This window comes from Marmota marmota, unplaced genomic scaffold (genome assembly GCF_001458135.2).
Source record: "Marmota marmota marmota unplaced genomic scaffold, marMar, whole genome shotgun sequence".
NCBI lineage: Eukaryota > Metazoa > Chordata > Mammalia > Rodentia > Sciuridae > Marmota > Marmota marmota.
In genome coordinates this window covers 2,203,586-2,229,991 of record NW_025999941.1, presented here as the reverse complement: position 1 = coordinate 2,229,991, position 26,406 = coordinate 2,203,586, and the positions used below count along the sequence as shown (strand labels likewise).

The 26,406-nt window shown below is 37.4% G+C and overlaps 1 protein-coding gene across 1 annotated transcript in view; it reads left to right on the top strand.

The window, feature by feature from the left end:
* Window positions 1–26,406, top strand: part of Kcnh8 (potassium voltage-gated channel subfamily H member 8) — a 364,802-nt gene that overhangs the window by 303,690 nt on the left and 34,706 nt on the right. Inside the window, exon 11 of the mRNA XM_015494542.2 lies at window positions 33–247. Coding sequence (XP_015350028.1) covers window positions 33–247 — 215 coding nt within the window. The remainder of the gene's footprint in view (window positions 1–32; window positions 248–26,406) is intronic.

Genomic DNA, 26,406 nt, shown 5'->3' with positions numbered 1-26,406 from the left:
CTCCCCCTTCTCCCCCCCTCTCCCATTTGTAGGGAAAGGAGACTTAATTGGAGCAAATCTATCAATTAAGGACCAAGTGATAAAAACTAATGCAGATGTGAAGGCTTTAACCTACTGTGATCTTCAGTGTATCATCCTCAAAGGCCTCTTTGAAGTGCTAGACCTTTACCCAGAATACGCTCACAAATTCGTGGAAGACATTCAGCATGACCTCACATACAACCTTCGAGAAGGGCATGAGAGTGATGTAAGTCTCATTTTTAATTAGTGCTGAGCTCTAACAACACAGGTCTTGGAAATCATTTATAACTGCAAAGGCAAATGGTTATAACCTCACTTTAAAAAGACTTTGATATAAAAATGTACTCAGTCAGTCATTGAATAATTAAACAATTAGCTAGAAGCCCAAACTGGAGTTCATTACCAGCACTCTAGGAAAATATTATTTATAGGTGACTTCTCTAAACTTAGTTTGGTTCTTGTATATTTTCATGGCATAAAACTAGAATCATTTTCAATGATGTATATCATTTATCTAGAGATGTGTAATTTCTCCAGAATTTAAAGATTTCCAGATAAAATATATGGCTCAGAGTCTGCTGTGTTTACAATTTCTCACTACACCAATTGTTTGGCATGGATTTTGCTTAAAACTAATCTTTTTTGTTAGAACAGTACCCAAAACAATCTATCTTAAAAAGACTAAATATGCATAAAAGGATTCAAGCCGAAGATTGTTAGATTGAAAGAATAATGAACATTTTATGCAATTATATATTTGCTACATGTTTCAGTTTATACTAACAGCTTTCCTGTCAAAATATGTACTATACTCCATCCTGTGATTAAGCTGATCGTGAACATGACTTCATTAGATGTGTCAGACACAAAGGATTTAATAGGAATGATTGTTGAAAGGCAAGCCAGAGCATGCAGAGCATCATGTAACAACCAGAGCCTTGTCCCAGATATTTGCAATACCCAAGTTAGGGGGTTAGAAAGCTGTGGTTTTCACTAACCTATATTGAATGGACATTTTTACTAATCATTACCATTCTGCATTATGAAAGGTATAAAGAAAATCCCAAGTTGTGTATTTTTTCATCTGCGTTGGTGATATAACATTAGATAGATGAAAGATGATATTTCATTCTGAAGTCCATAATTACCAGTTTTGCATGTGCTTCTTACTGCTGGTGATAGCAAACAGCAGAGGAGGTATCATTGGCCATCCAGGATACTTTAGCTCTCTACCTATAGAAAGAATCTTATTAGTTGCTTAAAACAAATCTTTAAGGTAAGTCTCAATCTTTTTCTATGGTAGGGAAAAAACTGAGATTCAGACTGGCCTATAATCACACAAACTGGGTGGGTGGGAGAGTTTGAGCATGGGTATCAGATTCATAACCTATACTCTTTCTGTTAAATATGGTGTCTCTTCTTGAAGCTACTTTCATGTATTTCATTCAATAGAGGGAATTTCAAAACTACATGTGTTTTTTGTGCTCTTCATGAAAGCATAAAATGACAACAATTTTTGAAGATCGAAGGTAAGTTAGGGGGTGGAAGCAATCAGTTAAGGAGGAAGAAATGAAAAAAGCCAATATTTCCTGCATTGAAAAATGGAAAATATTGGGTCCCAACCTCTATTTTCTTTCCATTTAATAATCCTTATCTTTTATTATTATTGTTTATGGTATACAACATGATGTTTTAAAATATGTATACACTATGGAAAGGATAAATCAAGCTAATTTACATAGGCATTTCCTGACATATTTAATGTTTTATGGTGAGAACATTTAAAATATACTGTCTTAGCAATTTCCAAGTGTACAATACATCATTATTAACTAAGTTGTCCTCCCAGTTCATCTATGCTGTCACAAATAATAGAATTTCCTTCTTTTTAAAGGGCAAATGATATTCTAGTGTGAATACATGATTGTTTTCTTTTTCAATTCATCCATTGATGAACATTTAGGTTGATTCCATATCTGGGTTATTGTGAATAATGCTACTATGATCATGAAAGTGCATATATCTCTTATACATAATGATTTCATTTCCTTTGGATACAATACCAGTAGTGGAATTGATGTATCATATAATAGATCTGTGTTTAATTTTTTGAGGAACCACCATCTCTTTTCCATGGTGGCTCTACTAAAGTACATTCCCACCAACAATGTGCGTAGGTTCCCTCGTTTCACACCCTTGCTAATACTTATCTTTTCTCTTTTTGAAAATGACCATTCTAAATAGGTGAGAGATGATATCTCATTGTGGTTTTATTTTGCATTTCCCTGATGATTAGAAATGTTGAATTCCTTTAGTATGTCTCGGGATATATATGCTCAGGTCCTTTGCCCATTTTTAAATCAGGCTATATGTTTTCTTCCTGTTGAGTTTTTTGAGTCTCTTATGTCCTTTTAATATTAACCCTTACCAGATGTATGGTTTACAAATATTCTATATGTTGTCTCTTCACTTTGATGATAGTTTTGCTCTGAAGAACTTATTAATTTGATGAAATCTAATTTTTCTTTTCTTGATTTTGTTTCTTATACTTTTGGAGTCACCTAAAAAAAAATCATTTCCCAGATCAAAGTCATGGAGTTATTCTCTTATTTTTCTTTTAGAGTTTTACACTTTCATGTCTTTTACCCATTTTGCGTTGATTTTTTTTATATGATGTGACATAAGGATCTAATTTCATTCTTTTTTTTTAAGAGAGAAAGAGAGAATTTTTAGTATTTATTTTTTAGTTTTCGGCGGGCACAACATCTTTGTTTGTATGTGGTGCTGAGGATCGAACCCAGGCCGCACCATGCCAGGCGAGCGCGCTACCGCTTGAGCCACATCCCCAGCACCCTGATTTCATTCTTCACATGTGTTAAGGGAGCTTTATCATTGATAAGTATTTTGTCCTGTTTTCTATTTGCTAGACTATTCATCATAGTAGTTTTAAATGCTTGTGAGTGTAACTCCAATATATGAATCACCTGTGTAACTCTTTTATTCTGTTCTCTCTCACTCCCCACCATTCTTTTTCTCCTTCCCCATCCTCCTCCTCCCCTTTCCCCTTGCTCTCCCTGCCATTTGATCCTTTTTTTAAAGCAAGTATCATAATTTTGTTTAAATAGAGATGTTGCTTATGGAAAATGGTTCATGTAATTTTCCTCTAAATAGAATACGATTTTCTCTGGGCAGGCAGATCACTTTTATCTTGTCCATTGTTCATCTTAGGCGTTGTTAGCTTGGTTTCTTTTGTTTTCCTTAGTCCTGAAGTGTGGCCTGTATTCCTAGAGCAGTTTTTCTGGGGTTTCTCCTAAAACTCTAGTATGCTTACCAAAGCCCCTCCTGTTTGGCAGGGCTTAGACTCCAGTCTACTTAGCACCACTTGGCTGTTCTGCAATTCATTCAGCCTCCCAACTGCTATTTCATCTATGCCTCAAGGAGTACCACCTCCTGAGTGCTCAGGTCAGAATTGGCTAATGCCTCAAGGGGAACACAAATGCAGTTACCTCTTCTCTGGGATTGTACTCCTCAAATCCCATATGGTTTATTTCACCCGAACTTCATCCTCTTGCTCCTTAGCCAGGAAGACTGTCCCTTCCCGGTTTCCTCTACTCTCCCCAACCAATGAAATAGCAAATGCCCTCAGAAAAATGCCTAGCTAATTATGAAACACACTAGTGTTGTTTCCTCAGGCATCACAGCCATTCAAGTCTTACCTCAGTTGATTGCTCTCAATGCCTTCAAGGAATTATTTCACATATTTTGTCCAGCTTTATAATTACTTTTAACTGAAGGGTTAGTTCAATAAAATCTACTCATTATGGCTGGAACCAAAAGTATTGTGTCTTTTTACAGAGGGGGCTCCTTACAAGCTGCATTTTTAAGGGAACTGAAGCTTACTTTTGGAAAGTATTCTTTTATATTTCTGATCTGTTATTTCTCAAAATTTATGTATTTTATTCTCCAAAATCCTTGGAGATACACTACCTTCTGATGGCATAGTAAGTTTGAACCACTCTTCCTCATAACTAAATACATTTGAGGAAAGGTCTTGTGCTCTCCTTAAGCATACTTATCGTTTGAGGGGAAGTTATGTATCATATATGTTCTGATGTATACCTGTGATTATGGATTCCTGCTCTTGGCTCTATATAAATGTTATTGCTTCCTATCTCTTGAATGAGATAGGAAGCAATAACATTTATATAGCAGATCAAATGTGAAACCGAGCCCCCTCCCTTCCATGTACACAAACAAAAATTGCGGTCATGCTAGATTTTCTGGTAGACTGAAGCATTGATGGAAAGTTGATCATGGGTGTTAGAAGAAGGAGTATTTGCATATTGGAGATGCAAGAGACATAAATGTAACTTATCTATATATCCTTATTCTTAAAGATCATGTAACCAAATCATGTCTTCAGCCAATTTACTATTGCTTTCAATTCTCTCCTCTTGTATAATCTATTCTCCCCTCTTATCCTTATTACTTCTGACATGTATTAAAATAACTCTCCCTTTGGATATTCTATGCCTAATTTTTCCCTCTAGATATCACCTATTATCCCAAATAGCTTATAGACTATCAGATGACATAGATACTTCCCAGAATATCTAGATAAAGAGAAGACTAACAGTCAACCCATTCTGGAATAAAATAAAGGCCAAAAAGCAGTTTAAGAAGTAGGCAAAATTTAGAAGGGTTGTGTATGTAGCAATAAGATTATGACTCCTAGAACTGTGATAAATTGTATGATTTTAGATTGACAGTGTATTCCATTCTCATAGGAAAACAAATGAAAATGTATAAAATATTTTGTAAGTATGTTGAAAAGGATAGTTAGGACTGTTTTGACCTCATGCTAATTATCCATTTTATGCAATCAGTGTGTTTTCTATATTCGCCCTTATTTATAACTCCTGGATGGCCCCAATAATGACATCAATTAATTTAGCTATTTCTCTTTATGCAGATTATGAGAAATTTGCTTCACTGCTTCTTATGGTGAACTCTGTAAAATTGATTTTGGCATAAACTCATCTGTTGTGAAATCTAGTTTTTTAACATAAGTAACTTTAATTTTTTTGATGAACAAATTTAAGTGATTGGAAAGTGTTCAAAATATCTGCTTTTTTTAAAAAAATGGGTAATGTTTTTGCATTGAATATTAGAAATTGATATGATTATATATAAATATCTTAGGTGCTATTGTAGGTGCTGATTTGTTATTGATAGTGTTGGGGTTGTGGAACAATAAATGTCAATTTTGTTGGGAAAAAAAGATGAAAAATTCTCTAGTTTTACCTTACTGAAAGGTTTCTAAATAACAAAACTTATTAGAATTTGTAATGTGTTGATCACTTTTCTACAAATTTGTACTATTGACATTTAATCTTATAAGCATAAAAAAATAAAATCTCCTTATTTTGTTCCCCTCTTCTTTAAAAAGGGAAGGGATATTTTACCCATTGTCCTGAGATTCAGTGGCCTCCAGTGAAGGTCTCTTTACTCCTGTGTCCAGTAAATACGAGAGGTTACAACAACGTTCAGAGTCCCTGAAGCAGAGACAAGGGAGGGTAACCCACTTTCAGCAGGTTCTCTCTTGTGATATATTTGGTGAATGGCCCACAGTACTGTCTCACAGCTGAAACCTGAACATTTATTGTAGAATTTGAATCTTCCCCTCTCTCCCCATCTCAAGAACCATGTTTATGGAGTATGGTTACAAAACTGAATACTTCATAGTCCTGACCTCAAATGCAATAAATACATATATAATGATAATATAACCATAATATATAATGATAAAAGTTTCAGAGTACTCACATGCATCAAGTTAACACAAACGTAAATAAACATAATCGAGGAGGATGGGAAAGGCAGCGGAGCACAACAGACACTAGTGTGACAATATGTAAATCAATGGATGTGTAACTGATGTGATTCTGCAATCTGTGTATGGGGTGAAGGTGGGAGTTCATAACCCACTTGAATCAAAGTGTGGAATATGATATGTCAAGAAATTTGTAATGTTTTGAACAACCCACAATAAAAAATTAAAAAAAAAAACATAATAGAATGGCAAAGTTATGCATAAAGTTAATGAAAGAAGGGAAGAATATGTCTATAATATCTAAATCTACAGGGATCGATCAACAAATAAAAAGTAGCATCACTGTTAAAAAAATATGCAAAAGATATGAGCAAGCAATTATAAGTGAGGAAGCCCAAAAGGTCGAAAGTCCATGAAAACATGCTCAAAGCAGAAGAAATATGAAAATTAAAATTATAACAACCACAAAATAATTTTTAAATGTTTAGTAACAAATATTAGGAAGGAAGTTAATAAAACTGGATAGGAGCCCTTAAACTAATATTGGTATATACATGTATAGTGCAGTGCACCCACTTTGCAGAGAAATTCAGCACTTCTTAGTTCCTTTAAGTATATAGATAAGCCTATAGCTTGTTAGTTCTATTGTAGATATGCATCCAAAATTTTTTCATATAAGCCCATAAATGGAGCTGTAGAGGTCCATTCAATATACCTGTATTTGTTGTGGACAGGAATTGGAAGCATCCTGGGAGTCTATCACTCAAAAAGTAGGTTCATAAAATGTAGTGCCTCCACACCATAGATTTCTATGCAGTGGTGAGTACAAGTGGGGTGGACACATAGCATTATAAGTCAGTATGCAAACTGTAGTATTTATTGACAAGACAAGAAACAGAATGAGATAGGAAGCAATAACATTTATATAAATTTAAATGAACTCAAATAAGTCAGGGTGCATTTTAGAAGTTAACTATAAATTGAACTGCCAAGGGAAGAGAATAATTTAAACAATCTTGAAGAAGAACAAAGTTGGAGGATTATGCTACCAGATATCAAGATATCTTAACCTTACAGTAACTAAGCCAATGGGGTATTCATACAAGGGTATACAATCAGTGGAACAGGCTCTACAAACAGGTTTACTCTTTATGGCCCTTTATTTATCACAAGTTATAACTACAAGGAAAAGTATAATCTAGACTATCCATAAGTGGTGTTGGATCAATTTAAAATCCATATGGAAGAAAATAAATCTTGACTTTTACCTCAACCACATTGCAACTCAATTCTAGATGAATCATAGACCTAAATATAAGAGAAGAAACAACATTTCTCAAAGAAAACATTGAAGAATATCATTATGACCTTGTAGTAAGCTAAGGGTTCTTGAAGAACATATGACAGCAATAACAATAAATGATTGATAAATGTGTTAAATTAAGAACTTAAAAGATATCATTCACAGAATCAAAAGTCAAGCAACAGAGTTGGAAAAATATTTGAATTTACATATGTCTAAAAAAGACAGGGTATCCAGAATGTATTCAGGACTCCTAAAAATAAGTAAGAAAAAGATAAGATAACCCAATTTTTTAATTGGACAAAACACTTGAACAAGCAGTTCACACCAAAATATTTCCAGATGGCCAATAAATTTTGATCCTTTCTTTCTTATGAATCTCCTTCTTCCCCAGTCTTTTATCTAAGTTAGTAAATGGCACCATCATCCACCCCATTTCTGGTTTCCTTGTGATAAGAATGAAAAAGAATCATTATATCAAGATTGATCATATTGGCTAAGTGATAGGAACTGGCAAAAAATAGTAGCCAGGATGCTGGAGTGATGAAAAGGAAATGTAAATAGATAGTTCAGAGAAGTCTGAAGGCTTTACCCAGATTTTCTTGTATTTTTGCTCTTGCTTTTTTTTATATTCCAGTAAGGCTAAAGAAAATAAATTATATTTGTTAATTTACTTTATTCAAAATTGACATACCAGCCACTGATCTGGGCTTGTAAAATGGGAAGATAAATGAAATGCTGACTCTGCTCTCCGAGGTCCAGGCAAGTGCAGAAGATGGCTAGGTAAAGAGATGTTTCAGAGCAGGCGCTGGGTCTCTGATAACACAAATTGTTCCTGGAGGACTCTCCTGCTCAGACTAGGAACCGGTAAGATCAGGAATGGGTTGACGGAGAAGTAATAGCAGAAAAGAGATATAAGATCCTGTTAGGGAGAAATCGTGGGCAACCGCGAGCGACAGAAGAAGCATGCTTGAAGCAGTCAGTGACAAGGTGTTTTGAAGCATGAGGCTGAAGTGACAAACTAGAGGTAAGTCTTGAAAGAGCTGTGTGTCACATATGCAGTTCGAACTTAATGGGATTTATTCTGAAAGCAATGGGAAGTTACTAAAGGATTCTTTCTCCTTTCTCAAAACCCTTTAGCAACTTCCTATCACTTTGAGAAAACAAAACAAAACAATACACACACAAAATCTATATAAATACACATATATGGACTTTTTTTTCACTCAGTCTGTGTTTAGGAAGAATAACGCCAACAGTAAACAGACCAAGTAAAGGTAAGAAGTAATGAGTTTTTTCACTGAATTTACAGCAATAGTGATAAAAAAAACATAAGGAATTGTAATATATTAAGAAAGTAAAATTAACGGACTTGATAATGAATTTAATCTGAAAACGAGGGAGAGTACACGCCTACACAAAGTGAAATGAGATTGAGTGTGTGACGCAATAGTGATCATAAAGAGAAATGCCGGAGTACGGCTGCAGCAGAATAATCAGGGGGGGTGACGAATAACTTGTGTACGTTGATACAGCAGGAGTGGGAGCCCTTTATTGCAGGACAGGAGCAGTATTTATACATTCCACACAGCTTATCTAATTAGCATAAACTAGATACATCAGACAACCAATAAGGAATCTCCACACTTAATGGCTCGCTTTTGTTACTTCTCAAACCACTCCCTCTGGCATTTTGCCAGGCACCATCCAGACTTGTTTATGAACTCTAACATTCCCCTGACAAAATGCCAGGTGTTATTTTGACTTATTTACAGACTCTAACATTTCCCCCTTTTGTTTAATTTAAATAACGAGCATAGTGGTTTTTACAAAAACACCATAAATAATCTGCTACAAGCAGAAAGGGAGGATACAAAATGCCACAATACCAAGCCAATTGATGGCTCCATGCAAGAAGCCCTTGGAAAAATTATACCAGCAATGACACCGTTAGCAAAGATATAGATTACAGTTTGTTGTCTCAGTCCAGGTAAAGCAGTGTCTCAATAGATTAACTCACAGTCCAGGTAAATCACAGTCCAGGTAAGTTCTGCAGGCAGCTAGCTTAAATCACAGTCCAGGTAAGTTCTGCAGGCAGCTAGCCTAAGCTGTAGCAGCAGAAACAGCAACAGCTCCGAAGTCTCGTCCGTTTCTCAGCCGAAGTTTTGTCCGGTTCTCAGCAACACTGGAAAACTGGGCACACAGGTGCAAGCCTATAACTGGAAATGTATTGAGACTGTCATTCATATAGGAATATTTATTACTGAACTATTCNGAAAAGTATTTAGTAATAGCCTTTTGCTGCAACTTTTTTTCTGATAATCCTTCTTCTGAACTTTCTTTTTCTTTCTGACTAGAGTTCTTGGGCTTTTATCAACACATGCCCTAACTATTCTTGGTTCCACTGGGGTGCCTTCTTCCCTTAGTAATTTACTTCTCACCCCTTCCATATTTTCATCACAAAGACAATACAATACACTGAGACAAAACAAGACACAAACATACTGTATCAATCTTCTCCATTTTCTTGAAATGACCATTTTTCCTCTCGCCCTATCTGCCTAGGGACGAGCAGATTGCCCCCGTCCTATCTATGGACGGGCAGCTTTTTTTCGTCACTTACCCCCGAATGTCCCGGGGCTCCCCGTAACGGGCCACCATCTGCCGCAGTCCGGCTGCAGCAGAATAATCAGGGGGGGTGACGAACAACTTGTGTAGATTGATACAGCAGGAGTGGGAGCCGTTTATTGCAGGACAGGAGCAGTATTTATACATTCCACACAGCTTATCTAATTAGCATAAACTAGATACATCAGACAACCAATAAGGAATCTCCACACTTAATGGCTCGCTTTTGTTACTTCTCAAACCACTCCCTCTGGCATTTTGCCAGGCACCATCCAGACTTGTTTATGAACTCTAACATTCCCCTGACAAAATGCCAGGTGTTATTTTGACTTATTTACAGACTCTAACAAGAAAAGGGAAGGAATAAAGCAAGTTTGTAGGGGGAGAGGGTGAATTCCATTTTGAACTTATTAAGTTTTAAGTCCATGAGCTGTTTGAGAGGAAGTTCTGCTCTCTGCATCTGACTATGCACATCAGAAGCCCCAAGAGGGAGATGTCAACAAAAAATGTGAATTCAGGAGTCGTGTGTTACTCCTTTAATCTTCAAAATAAATAGTTACATAGCATGTGTATGTATCCCAAACATGCTGTTTGGGTTTATGTGTTTCCTATGATTTCAGATATCACATGTAGTTTGATGATGCTCCCTCTATGGAAATCACCATATGCTTCTAAGGTTAATGCATGTTGTGGTGTATGGTTGTCACTGCTCACTTTCATTGCTACCTAATATTCTGTTGTTTGTGTAAATATACAACAACTTAGTTACTCGTTTACCTGGTCAAAATTTAAATTGTATATATTTTTGTCTTTGCCCACATTTAATGGGCTTAGATTTCATGTACTGATATAAGTGATTTGTCTATATTCTTGATAATCATTCATCAGTTTTACATATTGAACATATCTTCTCTGAGCTGCAGTTTGCCTGTTCTTCTTGTTTACTGTGTCGTGATAAACAGATGATTTAATTTTAATGAGTTAATTTTGTAAATATTTTCCTTTAAAGCTTTCTTTCTGTCTTATTTAAGAAGTGATTCCAGCCAGGTGTGTAGTCTCAGAGGCTCAGGAGGCTGACTCAGGAGGATTTCGAGTTCAAAGCCAACCCCACCAATTTAGCAAGGCCCTAAGCAATTCAGTGAGATCTGTTTCTAAATAAAATATTTAAAAGGGCTGGGGATAATGGCTCATTGGTTAAGCACCTGGGTTCAATTCCTGGTACCAAAAAGAGGAAAGAAGAAATGGAGGAAGGGAGGGAGGGAAGGAGGGAGGGAGGAAGGGAGGGAGAGCAAGAAATTCCATAGCTTAAAGCCTTAAAAATGTTTGTACTTATTTCCTTCAAAATGTGTTAGAGTTTGCCTTTCACCTTTGAATCTTTATCCATCTGCAATTATTTTGGGTCAACAGTATGAGGTAAAGAATCTTTGTTTCTTCCTCATGTAGTTAACTAATTTTCCCAGCACCATTGACTAAATGATGCACCATTTTCCCCACTACTCTCCAGTGCCACCTCTGTTATATACTGAAAGCTCACAAGTGTACATGTTTCTTGGATCTCTGTTTTGTCTCCTGTGGTTTGTGTCCAGTTTTGCACAAGCACACTTCATCTATTAGTTTAGATTTAGAACAGGTCTTACTTTCTAGGAACATAATGAGCTCCACCTAAAAGGGCACTTGATACTTGTTTGATAGTTCTTTGAAGCTATTATTCTGAATCCATTGATGATGTTGAGAAATCTTTTTATTAGTCTAATTGTTATTCCTTTACGAGTGACCAGTCATCTTTTTTGTCTGCTCATAAAATCTTTTCTTTGGTGTTCCTCAATTTCACATAATGTGCCTAGGCGCTCCCTTTCTCTCTCACTCTGCTTTCTTTAGTGACTGGCGTGTCTGGTGTTACTTTGCCGGAGCACCATATATATCATGAGCCCCTTTGTGCACCTGGTAAAATCTGTGGACTTCTCTCCTGATGACATACCATATACCATAGATCGCAGCACACCTTCAGGGGGCTCACTGACCTTATCATATACAGATGACAGGAAACTTAGATGAAGAACATACACATTAAAACAATTCTAATAGAACTGTAATTACTTTCCTCTTTCTTTTTACAGATTCATGTACAAGTAGATATGTGTGTGTGCTCACATACACACACAGGCACATACACACAGGCACACACAGATAAATACGTTATCCAGAGACCTGCAAAGGATACAGAGGATAAGCATCATTAACACTGACCATTTCTGATTACTCACTCTATAATAGATGCTTTTTAGACATTATCTTGTGAAATCTTTACAAGAGTCCTGAGACTTGGATACCAACTGTACTGTATGCGCTTACCCTCTGTCAGGAGTAATTCAGCATCTAATGGAAGCATCAGCTTGCCCTCTGTAGCCCATGGCAAGGGATATGGACATGTATAGTGTGTGTGTGTGTGTGTGTGTGTGTGTGTGTGAGAGAGAGAGAGAGAGAGAGAGAGAGAGAGAGAGAGAGAGATGGTAGGTGCTGAAACATATCTAGATGACCACAATAAATGAGAATAAATTTAATGATTCCCTCTACCTCTGTTTTAAACATTTAACATCCTCTCTCCTCAAGACTATTGGAATGATCTTTGAAAAATATAAATTGGATCATGTCATTCTGTTGCTTAAAATATTTCAATGAGCCAGGCATGGTGGCCCATACCTATAATCCCAGTAGCTCTAGAGGCTGAGGCAGGAGGATTGCAAGATCAAAGCCAGCTTCAGCAATTTAGTAAAGCCCTAAGCCACTTAGGGAGACCCTGTCTCAAAATAAAATATAAAAAAAGGGCTGGGGATGTGACTTAGTGGTTAAACACCCTGGGTATATCTATATCAGTAGGTTGGTAGGTAGGTAGGTAGGTAGATAGATAGATAGATAAATGTGTTTTTTAATGACTTTCCATGAGCTGATAATAAATCCAGACTTCTTACCATAACTTTTTTTTTTTTTTTGCTGGGGGGCAGGGGTTATCAGGGATTGAATTCAGGGACACTCGACCACTGAGCCACATACCCAGCTCTAATTCTTTGCATTTTATAATTTGGAGACAGGGTGTCACTGCGTTGCTTAGTGCCCTCGCTTTTTTGCTGAGGCTGGCTTTAAACTTGTGATCCTCTTGTCTCAGCCTCCCGAACCGCTGGGATTAGAGGTTTTACCATACTTTTAAAGTTCTATGCCTTCTTACCTTGCCTGCTTTTCAAAACCACCTGATGAGAAAACAAAACAAAACCGTCTGATGCCCTCTTGTATCTGTGTACTCTCCAACAAACTGGCTGCTTTCCCTGCTCATGTGTGGCAGGTTGCCGCCTGCCTCTGAGGCCTCAGGACTTCTGCATTTGCATTTCCTCCAGTCATGCTGCTTCTCAGGCCTTACCTGGCCACTTGCTCTGGAGTTGGACCCTTCCAGTTATCCTCCACCACATCACCTTTTTTGCCTTCTTCATGGCATTTAGCAGGATCTGAAATTATTTTAATTTGCATATTTTCTTGCTCCCAGTCAGCTTCTCCTAACAGAACATTCTATTTTATGAAATCTTTGTTTTATTCTACCCGATTATCCCAGTACCTAGTTCAGAGTCTAGTGTAGAATCAATAATTAACATATGTTTAATTGAATGAAAGTCAAAAAGTTTACTTTGGAACCTGGAAACTATGTGAAATTTTAAGAAATGAGGAAAGTCCTGAAGACCGCAGCCTGTATGACCAGTAAATAGAATCTAAAGTGAAAAGCTAAGAGAATTTAGAATTATATCCCTCAGATGTAACGAAGTCAAAGAGAGTGTCAATCAATAAGTAGCATTTGAAAGAACAAAAATTGAAAAAACAGCTAAATTGAATAACAGCTATTTTTCTCTTCCGTTAGGTTTAGGACAAGAGGTTTTCAAAAGCCATATGAGCAATTTAAGCTGAATAGTAGAAAAAAAATAGCTTGCAATATAGGTAATAGAATTCCCCCAGGTGGTTTGGTATAGTCAGTGGTTAGATGGTTAAGATGAAGATCTGCCTTCAAACCCGACATACCCATTTTCTGTACAAATAGATGAACTTTTACAACAAAAATACCCCCAGAAAGTAAAGAAGCAGTACTATTAACCATTGAATTATTTTCAACTTAATCACCTCACTTTTATTACCTAGAGCACAAGGCTACAAATTTGGGTGGGAAGGGGGAGTGGAGGTGAATTTAAATGTGGAAAATTCCAGGGTCTAGTAAATCAGTATATGTATGGTTATAAGATACCCCATCAGAGTATGGGGTATAGATCTGTTGCCCTTAATGGTAAACTGACATTACATGTCTGTAATGTACATATAATGGAATCTAATGAAGTATTTCTCATGTTCCTTAATCAGTATTAGCCTGAGTGGTATCTGAATGTATGTTTCTGCCTACATCTGGACCCCATGTCTTTAATACAAAAAGGTAAATCTTAAGTTTAATGTTTAAGTTTAATAAAAGGAATTCCTATCTCAAATGCAAATTTCATTGGAAAAAGCATCTAGATCCCATGAACTACTGAGCCTACTTGGACTGCTCTGCTCGGCCCTGGGCAATTTCTGTAACTAAGCTGGACTGCATCTATGAGATTAAGCTCTGCGCTCACTCCCTCAGCTACAGACAAGACTGACGAGATCTTCCAAGTAAAATCTTTGATTTGCCAATACCTCTTGCAGCCTTTCTGACCATATTACAGTTTGGTTCAAGAACATACTGAAGGGGAGCTTTCACAAAGAAAAGACTGGGTTTAAATTTAGTCCCTATTTCAATCTGAAATGAAATCGGTCTGCTGGGAAGCAATTTTCTCAAAGATGATTTGCCAAATAGTAATAATTTTAAAAATCATATCTGACAGCCTGGGTTCTTAGCTCTACAAGAGTAGCCTTTGTGTAGGTGTGCTTCTGCTAGCACAGTCTTGTGTAATAAGAGAACATAATTAATACTGTACCTTTCTGAATAATTGTTCTTGGAAAAATTGCATATCAAAGGGCTCACGTGTCATTTCATCGTGTCAGATTTCCTTGTCATCTTGGGCCCAACAAGTGTTTTGTCTGTCAGTGGTCCCTTCTAAAATACTCTCCTTTAGGAAGCAAATATATATAAACAATTTTACCTACTTCATACTTTTATGGTGCTAAAGACAGTGTTGGATAGGAAAGCTCAGTGGGCAATGGCCTGGAAATTCTTGGATCTCTGTATTTTTATGTTCTGAACCTTTTCTCCCACTAGCGGATTCCGAAGTGATTGTGGCAAACATAGTACCTGGATGGACGAGATCATGTTTCACTTAGCACCTCCTACTGCTATGTTTACGTTCCTAATGGTCAGTAAACGCAGACACCATTAGACACCCTGCACTCATTGACATCCTCCTACCTCTGAGTGCAGCACAATGATCCTCAGTGTACCTTCTCTTCCTGGGGATGACCTGAATTTATTGCTTCATTCCTTCCATCACTATAGGCCTCATCTTCTTTTCCTTCTTAACAAAGATCTCAGTGAAGACTGACTCAGCCGGCTCCACTGGCATTGAAATTCATGTTCCCTTCTTATTCTGAGGTCCTGTTTCTCCTGCCTAGACCTCAACTTCAGAGAGATAAAGGCTTTATATTGCTAAAAGTTGTAGAACAAAGGAACGTTACTCTTACCCCTTCTCACTACAGACTGATTCTTTTTAAAATTCTGTTTTAGGGTAAAGCTAGTGGTGGGGGGCATTAGCCAAAAGGCTATCCTGGTAAGTTTTGGGGGCTATTCAGAATGAGGATATTGGGCTGGGGATGTGGCTCATGCGGTAGCGCGCTCGCCTGGCATGCGTGCAGCCCGGGTTCGCTCCTCAGCACCATATACAAACAAAGATGTTGTGTCCGCCGAAAACTAAAAAATAAATATTAAAATTCTCTCTCTCTCTCTCTCCCTCTCTTCTCTCACTCTCTCTTTAAAAAAAAAAAAGAATGAGGATATTGATGGTAGGCAATAGAAATCCAACTCAATACAGCATTGAGATGTGGGTGGGAAGGTGGATTTTAAGAATTCCAAGTATCTAATGGTATCAAATAACACACACCCACATACAACTACCATGGACCTCAGGAACTAAATCAGGTTCTCAAACTTTCTTTTTCTCTGCATATCTTCTCCATTCTTCTCTCCACTAGTAGACTCATCATCTTTCTTTCTTTATCCAAATGGCACAAAATGTCCACAGGCAGCAACTCTTCAATTTAGATGGATAGCAGATTAAACTGGACTCTTCATTGATTTTAAATTAATGTAGAAAAACTTCAAGAAGTTGAGCCTAAGTTTCCACCCAGGTTTCATTAATTATTGTGTGTGTGTGTGTGCATGTGTAGAGGGTGTCTAAGATGGAGGGAGATCACACTGTCCTAGCTTGGTGGTTTCCATAGCAACCTGTGGGCTGAAGAGTTGAGAGTCAGGATCCAGAAAAGGGATGAGTGGGCAGAGGTGGTTGCCGGACAACGGAAGCAAAGCTAATGATTGCATGAATTGTGGATCTCCTCAGTGTAATCCCATCACAGTAGGTTCTCATGCAATCTTTTCTCAGCAACATTTTCATAAAACCCCAATCCCATTTAAACATGTATTAAAAATAAAAGCATATAAAATAGAGAACACAGAAAAAGCTTTAAAACATCCTGTAATGACTCATATTTCATCACCCCAGGATTGTCTCCAGTGCAGCCTCTTATCTGTTGAAGAAAATGACACTATACCTGCAAAGAGACCAGCCACATTTGGGTGGCACCTGAGTATTCCAATTTATGTTTGCAATTTAAACAGTGAGTCCTTAGGTTTTTAAACTCTTGAGGGAATGAGGAGGCGAGTCAGGCTGGGAAAGACAGAGTTAAAAAGGGCCACCTGCCATCCCATAAACAAGATTTAAAAAAAAAAAAAAAAAGTCTTTCTTTCCTTCCCTGGTTGTTTCCATCCAGCAGGGAACAGCAGATGTTCAGCCTGAAATAAGAAGTGTCAAATTTGCATATGCAGACACATGCCCACAAACAGGCCTGGCTCCACTTATCTGTACTCCTGAGCATGAAAAACTACCTACTGCTTCATCTGCCAGGAATCCTCAGACCTGCCCCATGTGACACAGAGTGTGAGAGAGAGGGTTCTTCATTCCACATTACATTCTGGATAGTGGTCTAGCTCTAGAAATGCAGTGTGTGCCCTCTCTGGATTTCTGTAGGCTGGGGTAATAGAGCTTCACCTCATGGCAAAGGCTCTGTGAAAAGATGACATTTGAAAAGGTCGGGCGAACGTCGGAGGAAAAGACCACCAAGAGACTGTCTCATGCAACAGCAAAGGGTTTATTGGGGGTCCAGCATGCTGGGGCTCAGAGCTCACTTCAGAGGAGAAAAGAACAAAGAGCCCGAGAACAACTTAAGCAGAGTTTATATACATTCTTTGGAGAGGGCAGGGACTTTACATACATCATAGCATCCCTTAGCAAATCATCACATACCGTGGGAAAATCAAATAACAACTCTAAAACATGATTAGCACATTCACTGGCGGGAACAGGTCGGGTGGGGGTGATTGGTCAGTACTAAGATGGGTATATATTTAAACTGATTGGTGTAAGCCCTGAGGTGTATACGTGCTGGACTGCACGGTTTCTTTCTGGGAGGGTGGGTTGTTTTTACAGAACAACCAGATAGGGGAGATTTCGACACACATCTAATGGGCAGTTCCAGGAATTGTTTTACTGCCACATGAATTTCAGGTTCCGAATGCAACTTAAAAACTTTTCAGGACAAACCTTATCCTTTACATTTCAATTTCTTTGTCCTTTCACATTGATCCTGCTGAGATAAAGTAGCTCCTCTGAGCCAGGCCACATGCTACGCAGTTTATAAGCTTTAGCTTACTTTATTCTTACAATAACTTTGGAAATAATTTGCATACATTTATGTTCCAGATACAAAGATTAGTCAAGGATGGGAGAAGTTAAAAACTGGTCCAGAGTCCTTCAGCCAATAAACAGGGAAAGTTAGGAACTGGAATTTCAGTTCCAAGCTACCTGACTCCAAAACCCAATTGAAACTTAGGGTAGATTTAATCCATTAATACAAAGTTACAAATTCTTGTTCAATTTCTTAATCGTATGAGCACAGTATGCCAGCTCTATAGTAGGCTAATGGAGTGGTCTTAGGAAGCATTTTCACAGAAAAAGAAGTATCACAAGCCAAATACATACATAAACGAACCACAGCACTCTGATAATTCATCAAGCTGTATGCTTTTGATTTGTGTGCTTTTTTTTCTGTATGCTATACTTCAATAAGAAAGATTTTTTTAAATGAATTATAAAAATTTAACCTAGTTACAAGAACTCAGTTGTAGACATATAGGTTCTTTGAGAGCAATGACTATATTTTATTCATCTTTGCAATTCTGTTCCTAGTGGAGTTACTGATACAAAATACTATGTACTCTATGAACAACTTACTGGAAATTAAGTTTCCATGTCTGCAGAATTATAGAGTGTTAGAACTGGAAGTGGTCTTAGAAACTATACAACAAAATGGGTTTTCTTTTGATCATAGGTGGCATAAGCCCAACTCAAACTGACTTAAAGAAAGGGGAAAATAAAATGTATTCACTGACAAAATTGGAAAATCCAGTCATTGGTTAGGTGTATCACCTATGTGGGTTATGTACAGTCAACTAGGACTTTCTTGTTTGGACTATCTCTCCCATGGACCACACTAAGCCTGTGTTTCCAATAAGACTCATCAAAAGATCAAAGTGAATTTCATGAGGTTTTATTTTCTCTTGTCAACTGAACATTTATTAGCATATCTGCTGATATCTGCTGAGGAAAGGATGGCAATATTCATTAAGTATGTATTATGAGCAAGGTACTTTATTTACATTACCTCATTTAATTTAATTTTTAATCCTTGCATCATCCCTGGGAGTTTGGATTATGTTTTCATTTGACAGATAAGGGAACTGGGTGTCTAAGTGAGGCACAGCTGAAATCATGGAAACAGCACAAGGATCAAGCAGTCTATAACCAAGTTGAACTGTGATCTTCTGAATGCAAGCCTCATGCATTTGTCCACCAACCAATCTGCCACAAACCAGAGAGCAAGGGACTGGTCCCCTTCAGGCATGCTTAAAGAAAACAGAGTTTATACCGATTTTCCAGAATGACATTCATTCTAATTTTTTTAACCTTAATTCTATTATTTGTGATATCTCATCAAAAAGCCAATAGAACTAAATATTTCAGGAAACATCTCTCATTTTAAAAAAGAACAAGCAAGTCACTAAAATTGCTACACTTTGACAATTTGACTTATTCTCTCCCCTAATATTTATGTTATTTGCTCATAAATCTATTCATCTATTAAATAACTCTGTGACCATGAACCAGCTCTGGGAGAATCTCTTCCCATTCAAGTATGTGCTTTTAAGTCTGCTATATACATCATTGTTCTTCATCCTTCCCTTGCTCCATTTTTAAAAATTAGTGAAATCCTCACTCAACCGTCATTTCATTTCAAATGTACAAAATAGTATTTCAATTTCTTTTTAGCCTCAGCTTCATCATTATGAAAGTTTAAGTTTTTTATTAATAGAAATAAATAAAAAGTTTTTGGACTATAAGCATATTATATTTGCCAAAAAAAAAATAACACATTCTCAGTACTTCCCGTATACACCCACATACACAAACTCTCACACACACACACACACACACACACACAATTTATGCAGAGGGGTGGAGAGCATAAAGGAACAAAACAATGTTTTTAATTTAGAATTTTGTTCATATTTCTCAGTCAACTTGCATATATATCACCTCTCCAAATATTAGGACATTTTTAAAAGTATGATTCCATTCTACTTTTTGTTTAAGAATTTGTTCTCCTTGGACTTGTTAGAATAATCTGGAATGCTTTATTGCAGTAATTATTTCACTGTTTGGGACTATGCACAGCTAATAATGTGTCACAGGTCATCCTAGGTTGTGTGGGATGCTTCTTCAGTTAACCCTCTAATCCCAAACCCAGACTCAATGATTAAAGCTGTTGTAAATGACAGCAGCTAAGTTGGTGGGAACTAAATTAAAATTAAAAAACAAGTTACAAAATCCCAGGATAACCATCTTTAATAGTGCATTTCCCATGAAATTCCCCCAAAAGGGTGTAGACAGCCGAGAGGATGACATATGGCGGAGACAGTCTGCTTACAGTGTAGCACAGACTGTGCTCAGCAGGCAGATCTTGAGGCCTCCAGTTTGATCAGATCTATTTACTTACCATAGAAATCCAGCATTCTGGGACACCAAAAGAGCGGCAGCTTTGAGTGGAAGAAACAGCAGCCAAATAGTCAGAAGTATGAAGCAAACTAAATGTCAAGTTAGGGAGGAAAGCTGAAGTACCTCGAAATTGTGAATCAGAAGGCCACATGTGGTGGTGACAACTCTATAAGGGTGGAAGGACTAGGAAGATGCATTTCTGTCAAATGCATTAGGATTTAAAAGATTTGGGTTCCATGTCATTGAGGAAAATGATTAAGGAAAATTCTGAGATGAACGTCTGCAAGATGCTGAGCTTTTGGCAATGTGGTAATCCCACTTATTGGGATTCTACTGTTGAGATTAGGGTCTCTAAAAGAAGAGCATATGGGGACTGATCTATGTCACTGCATTTTGCCAGTATTCACAGAGTCCCAAATCTGATGAGTGCTAATGAAGCATATTTGTATTCCAGATATTACAGTTGACATTTTTTCTTTAAAGCCATTAGTCACACTTCCATGTTGATAATACAAAATGTCAGCCCCTTTTATGGAGGAAACCCAAACAGGATTCTGGTAAAAAGAGCAACGAATGAGAACCCATAAACCAAAAGTCTTAGACTCTATATACACACAACTAAGGCCAGAATTATTTGCCCAAAGAGTCTAATGTTGCAGGTTTCCTGCAATCCTCAAGGAAATAACTGAACAAGCACAGTTTGGACCAACAAATTGGAAGTCTAAGAGCAGAAATTGGTTTGTACAAATTTTTATAAAAAGGGAAGAATCCTCCTTCCAACAGAGTCAGTGGTTCATATTTTGTTAACATGGAAATAGCCTTAAACTTTGGAGAGAAAAGTTTCTTCTGAAAAGAAGTATACATCCACATTCCATGTGTACAGCTAAAAGAATAGGTCCATTGTATGAACCTATAAGGGTCTGAATTAGGTACTTCTGTATAATTCAAGAATGACACCATTGTAAAAAGTTTTGCCCATTCAAAATGGATGCATCCTATTTATTTTTCACAGTTTCATGAATAGGTACTCCTTGGTAGGTGTAATTGTGATTTTGCCCGAACTTGGAAATGGGGACTTTGTAATCTGACGGCCATGTGATATAACTCTAAAAGTTTGTCCACATGGTACAGTTGCAGAAAAAGGGTCATTTCTTCACCCTTCATTCCCATACATTGTCCCCTGAATTCTTCACTGTTTTAAAAGACTAAGGAAATGTCTATCCTAGAATGAAAATTCAAAAACAAAATATTAATTTACATAACAAACACAGAAAATATACACTGCTATGTAAAGTGGAGAATGATTTCTCCACTTCCCATAGGGAAAAAAATGCTTGGAGTGGAAATGTTTGGGGAAGGAGACCCAGAGGGGAAAACTAAAAAAGTATCAGATGTATGTTATTTATGTCATAATTTTTGTTCTCAGGGAACCCCACTGCGGGAGCAAAAATACCAAAATAGATATTCTCCTACCTAAATTTCATTGTTTTGCAGTACCATTGTGAATTCCCACAGACTTACCTTTAATCAATGTATAGTCGTTAACATCTTCCTTGTGACGTACCACATATCAACTTTGAGTACAACAGAACTCTAATATAAGAAGCTTTGCCTTGGCAGAATTCCTTCCTTACCTGGAAGTTTTTGAATATTTGATAAAAGTGATAATGTTGTGATAAGCAATATTCCTCAAGTTTCAAAGACTTCCTCAAATGGAAACTGTATATATTTAGTCATATAGAGGATGCCTGAGACTTTCCCCACTGACCACTGCCCATTCCATTGTGGTCTTTTATCAGGCCTCTTATTTTCTGTGGCTGAGTAGCTAGTGTACAGAGTAGATCGTGTACAGAGCACTATCATATAAATAAGAAAAGTAGCTCATTTCAGTTTGCCGGTTCAAACATTGTCTTCGACATAGAGGGCTGTTTAATTTTTCTGTTGGAGTGGATAATTAACAATGGGCTTCCTAGGCAGCAGATTAGGCATTTCGAATTAACTTTGAAAGTGCCATCGGGAGTTGGGATGCACAAACTTCTCACACCAAATTGAGCATATTTCTTAACCGACCTGATTTGGAACCAAAATGCTCTGTGGGTATCCTGAAAATCTTATGAAACCAGCTATTGTGTTTCCTTACAAACACACAATAGCTGGCTTTACAGACCAACCAGGGGCCATTGTACCTTAATCAGAAGCAGGTCACTTGGGGGCATGGGATTCAGCTCAATATAATGAGTATAAACATTGTCACTTTCAGCACAGATTACCTTCTGAACTCCCAAATTATTGATCTGGGAAATAGCTTCTGAAGCTTGAAATTTTAAAAATTCTGAGAGAGTTCTAGTTAGTTTTCTACACATTATAATGTATATTTTTCTCCTCTTCCTTTCTAGAATGATATGAAACAAATGTTAACAAATACCTCCCCCCCAAAAAATCATCCTGCATTTACCAAGCTTTTCAATAAATAGCAAGGAAGGGTTTGGGTTTTTCTTTCAATCCTAAAACATTGTATTTTATGCACTTGAATTCAGAGATAATTGTGCTTGAGTTAATGTGTGCCTATTGTCAATGTCTTATTGACTTTATCTGTACCTATGGATGGTTTGAAAATATCTTGCTTTATTTAAGATGAAGAAGCGTTGAGGAGAAAAATAGAATACCAAGCCATTCTTTATATTATGTATTACACCAAGTGTTATGCAAACACAAGTATATTTTTGTGGCATGAGATGACAATCTTTTTACCAGAAAAGTAATTTGGATAAAAATGGTGATGAAGAAGAATATGGCCCATTTGTTAAGGAATTCTACATATATATTAGTTTCTACATTTATATTAGTTTTTGGACAAATCCGTCTGTATAAATGTTAAAGTCCCATTCCCCACACTAATCCCTTTCAGAGAAAACTTATTTTATTTATTATCAATACATCCATAAAATGTAATTAACATTTATTAACATGAATTATTTTCCATGCCAGACTCTGGGCCAACTACTTAACAAATGTAACAATATGAGGAATTTTTTTTTTCCACCATAAATTCTATGTGGATAATGAAGTTGAAGTGATAAGAGGCTTATGCTCACATCAGATTCCAAATGCTTTCTATATGGAGAAACAAGAGACCTGAAAGGCAGATCAGCATCCATCAGTCACTTCTGGAAGGAATGTTGACATTATGACCAGAGAGAAGCAGCAAACAGAAGAACCTAGAGAGTTTCTAGGAGAAAAATGAGACACACCATTGTTATTCCTAATGGGAGTAAACAGTGAGGGGAGGGGTAAGTCTCACTTGTGAGTTATCAGATGCTGATAACTGATATCAGAAGTTGATCTCCTTGAGGATCCTGAAAAACACACAAGAAAACTTAGGAAAAAGTTGTTTGTGTTTTCTGTTCTGCATTTCTATTAATGTGACTCAGTGCCAGATACAGCCAACTAGGTCTCCAAGATTTGTTCAGTTTACATCTCATTTAATCATGAAAGCAGCTCTGGTTCTTATCATTTTTAAGAGGTGGAAATGAAGGCTCACAGAATTTCAGTTGGCAATGACTGTGAGATGGGGTGCTACCACGGCAAAGTAAGAAGTGATGCGTCACTCTGGGCTGGGCTTGCACCCAGTATGCCTGGCCCATTCTCTCTGTTCTGAGCTGCCAGTTGGATGCTCCCTCACATGCTGAAGTATAATATTAGAGAAGCAGCTGAGGCAAGCATATAAAGCAGGGTTTATTTTAAAAGGGGTAACATAGACTTCTCCCAGGAGGGAGAAGGGGGCCATAGCTGGTGTCCTGTTATCACAAGAAGCAAGGGTGTTTTGCCTTTTTATATGTCCTAGGCTTCCTTTGTGCTCTTGCTCTCTTCCCCTTATCTTTCTCCTTCCTGCATACCCTTCCTACAAGGGTATGTGACTAAGCCCAGGAAATGCTCAGTGGGATGGCCAAAAGGTGAAAAGCAGATGGACTGGGGCAGGGTCAGATGGAGCAGCCCAGGACACATTAATTAACAATTTTATAACCCACTGTAGGGAGGGGCAATTCCTGGGACAGGTTACCTTAGCAATAGGTTGGAGCAGGGGCAGGTTCTTGATAAGGATAGAGGAAGGACTCTGAAGGAATTAACATTTCAATCCCCCCGTTATTCTCTGGATCTGACCCTTGCCTATCTTCCTGTCTTAATTCTGGCTCCACCAGGACAATTCTAAGGTCTCCCTGTGGCAGAACCACAAAATAGAAACAGTCTAGGTCCCAATCACCTCTTGGAGGAGAATTTTTTAGCATATATATCAAACTTCAAATGACTGAGAAATAAAGTTTTGGGGTTTTTTTTGCATTAAACCACTGAGACTTAAAGCATCATTGTTACCTCAGCATTACCTACATGTTCTCCAAGTCTACACAGCTAATAACTGACAGGACAGGGAAAATTCTAACTCTTAACTACTAAGCCATCCTACCTCCAAAATGGTCCCCATCCCCCAGCACACGTTTCACCATGATACACAGTGATGATGAGTTTATGGTGCTTCATACAGTGTGGGCTCAGTAGCTGATTCTCAAGCTGGAGTAATCAATAAAGCCCTAAATTCTGGGCTTAATTACTTGGCTCACACTTTCTGCATCAAAAGTGATAGTATTTACCTAGAGAAAGAGAATTCTTTTCTAAGTTTTAATAGTTTGTCTTGACCTGAAGGCTCAGGATGAAGTTGGGAGATGTCAAAATCATCAGTTGTTTCATTAAAATCTCATTTTTCTTTCTAAGTTATACAACAGGCTAAGAAACTCTGTTACGCATTTAGGTTTCAGATCAGCCTCAAAAGTCTCTTCTCCCAAGTAGCTGGTGGTGAAATACCACACTTGTTTAATTGAAAATTAATACTCTCCTATTCAGACCTATTCTTTCTCCAGAAGTTTCCATTTCTCTTCCCATCTGCCACCTGCCACCTGGATCAGAGATGAAAATGAGTCCTATTTGCTACTTGCCTCTATTATATGACAATTATTTATGGTTTTGTAACAGGACATTTTAACCATGTGAGTTATAGGATTATTTGTGAGTATGCTTCATTCATATTATCTTTATCCCAAACAACTACCAGTACCAGTTATGCTGACATCCAAAGGATACGATAAAATATGGAATGATCTCTTTTTCTGAATGAGGATGCATGTTCCTTTAGTCTGCTTTGTGACTTAATCCATGTGTCATTATTAATGAAGCAGAAAAATTAATGAATCAATTAGAAAGAAGAACCTTGTAATACACGTTGTTTCCCAGTTGATCATTCAGCTGTAGATAACAATCCTGCCAGACCACTTTAGTGTTTTATGAGATTCCAGAATTGAAAGACATTTATAGATTCATACAATAACTTATAAATTTACCAAGTAAGCTGGAGATGGATTCTTACCTTCCTTGGGCTACTGGCCCATTAACATACAGTTTAGAATTCATAGGTCCATGCTGGGGCCTCCTTTAAGATTTGCTTCCTTCCTTCTTCATAATAGTTAAATTTGTGGCTCAGCCTCTTGAAAGGAACTTGAAAGTAAGGAGAGATTACTGATAATGCCTCACCACTCCTGAAAAGCCACTCAAGTAGCTTCTAAAGGTGAAGCATTAGCATTCCATGAAAGACTGAGCCCCATATTGGTGTACCATCTGTCAGAATTCAGGGACATTTCATCGATAAAGGAAATAGAGAAACCAAAGAGCTGTCTTCCTCACTAAAAGAATTGGGCTAATTGCAGGGAAATTGACTATTGAGGAATGTAAGAACTTCAGGAAAAATGAATTAAATGGCCAAGGTTAGGTATAAGCCTATGAAAACTCTTAAATATTGTGGACTCCCAAAAGATTCCCACCACCCAACATGCAGGTTCTGTATGTACACATGCACACACACACACAACACACACACACAACACACACACACACACACCAGCTTTACACATAACTGTATCCATATAGTATGTATTCAGTGAACAACGATGGATCACTTGGTACAAACATTTTCAAAACCTCCCAGATTCCAAAAATAACCAGGCATGGAACTGGGATTGTTCTCTGATCCAAAATAACAAGAGTGAAAATAAACTAACCAACCTGCGTGCCATGAGCACAAACTCTGAGCTGGCCTGGTGAAACTCAGGTGCCTGCCAGGTGGGTCAAGAAACTGCACAAGAACCATTAAACTCACACCTCACACAAAAGAGATGAATTGTGGAGAGGAAAATAGTTCAATATGCACAGTTTTTTAAAAAATCTCTATTATTCTCTCACAAAAGTCA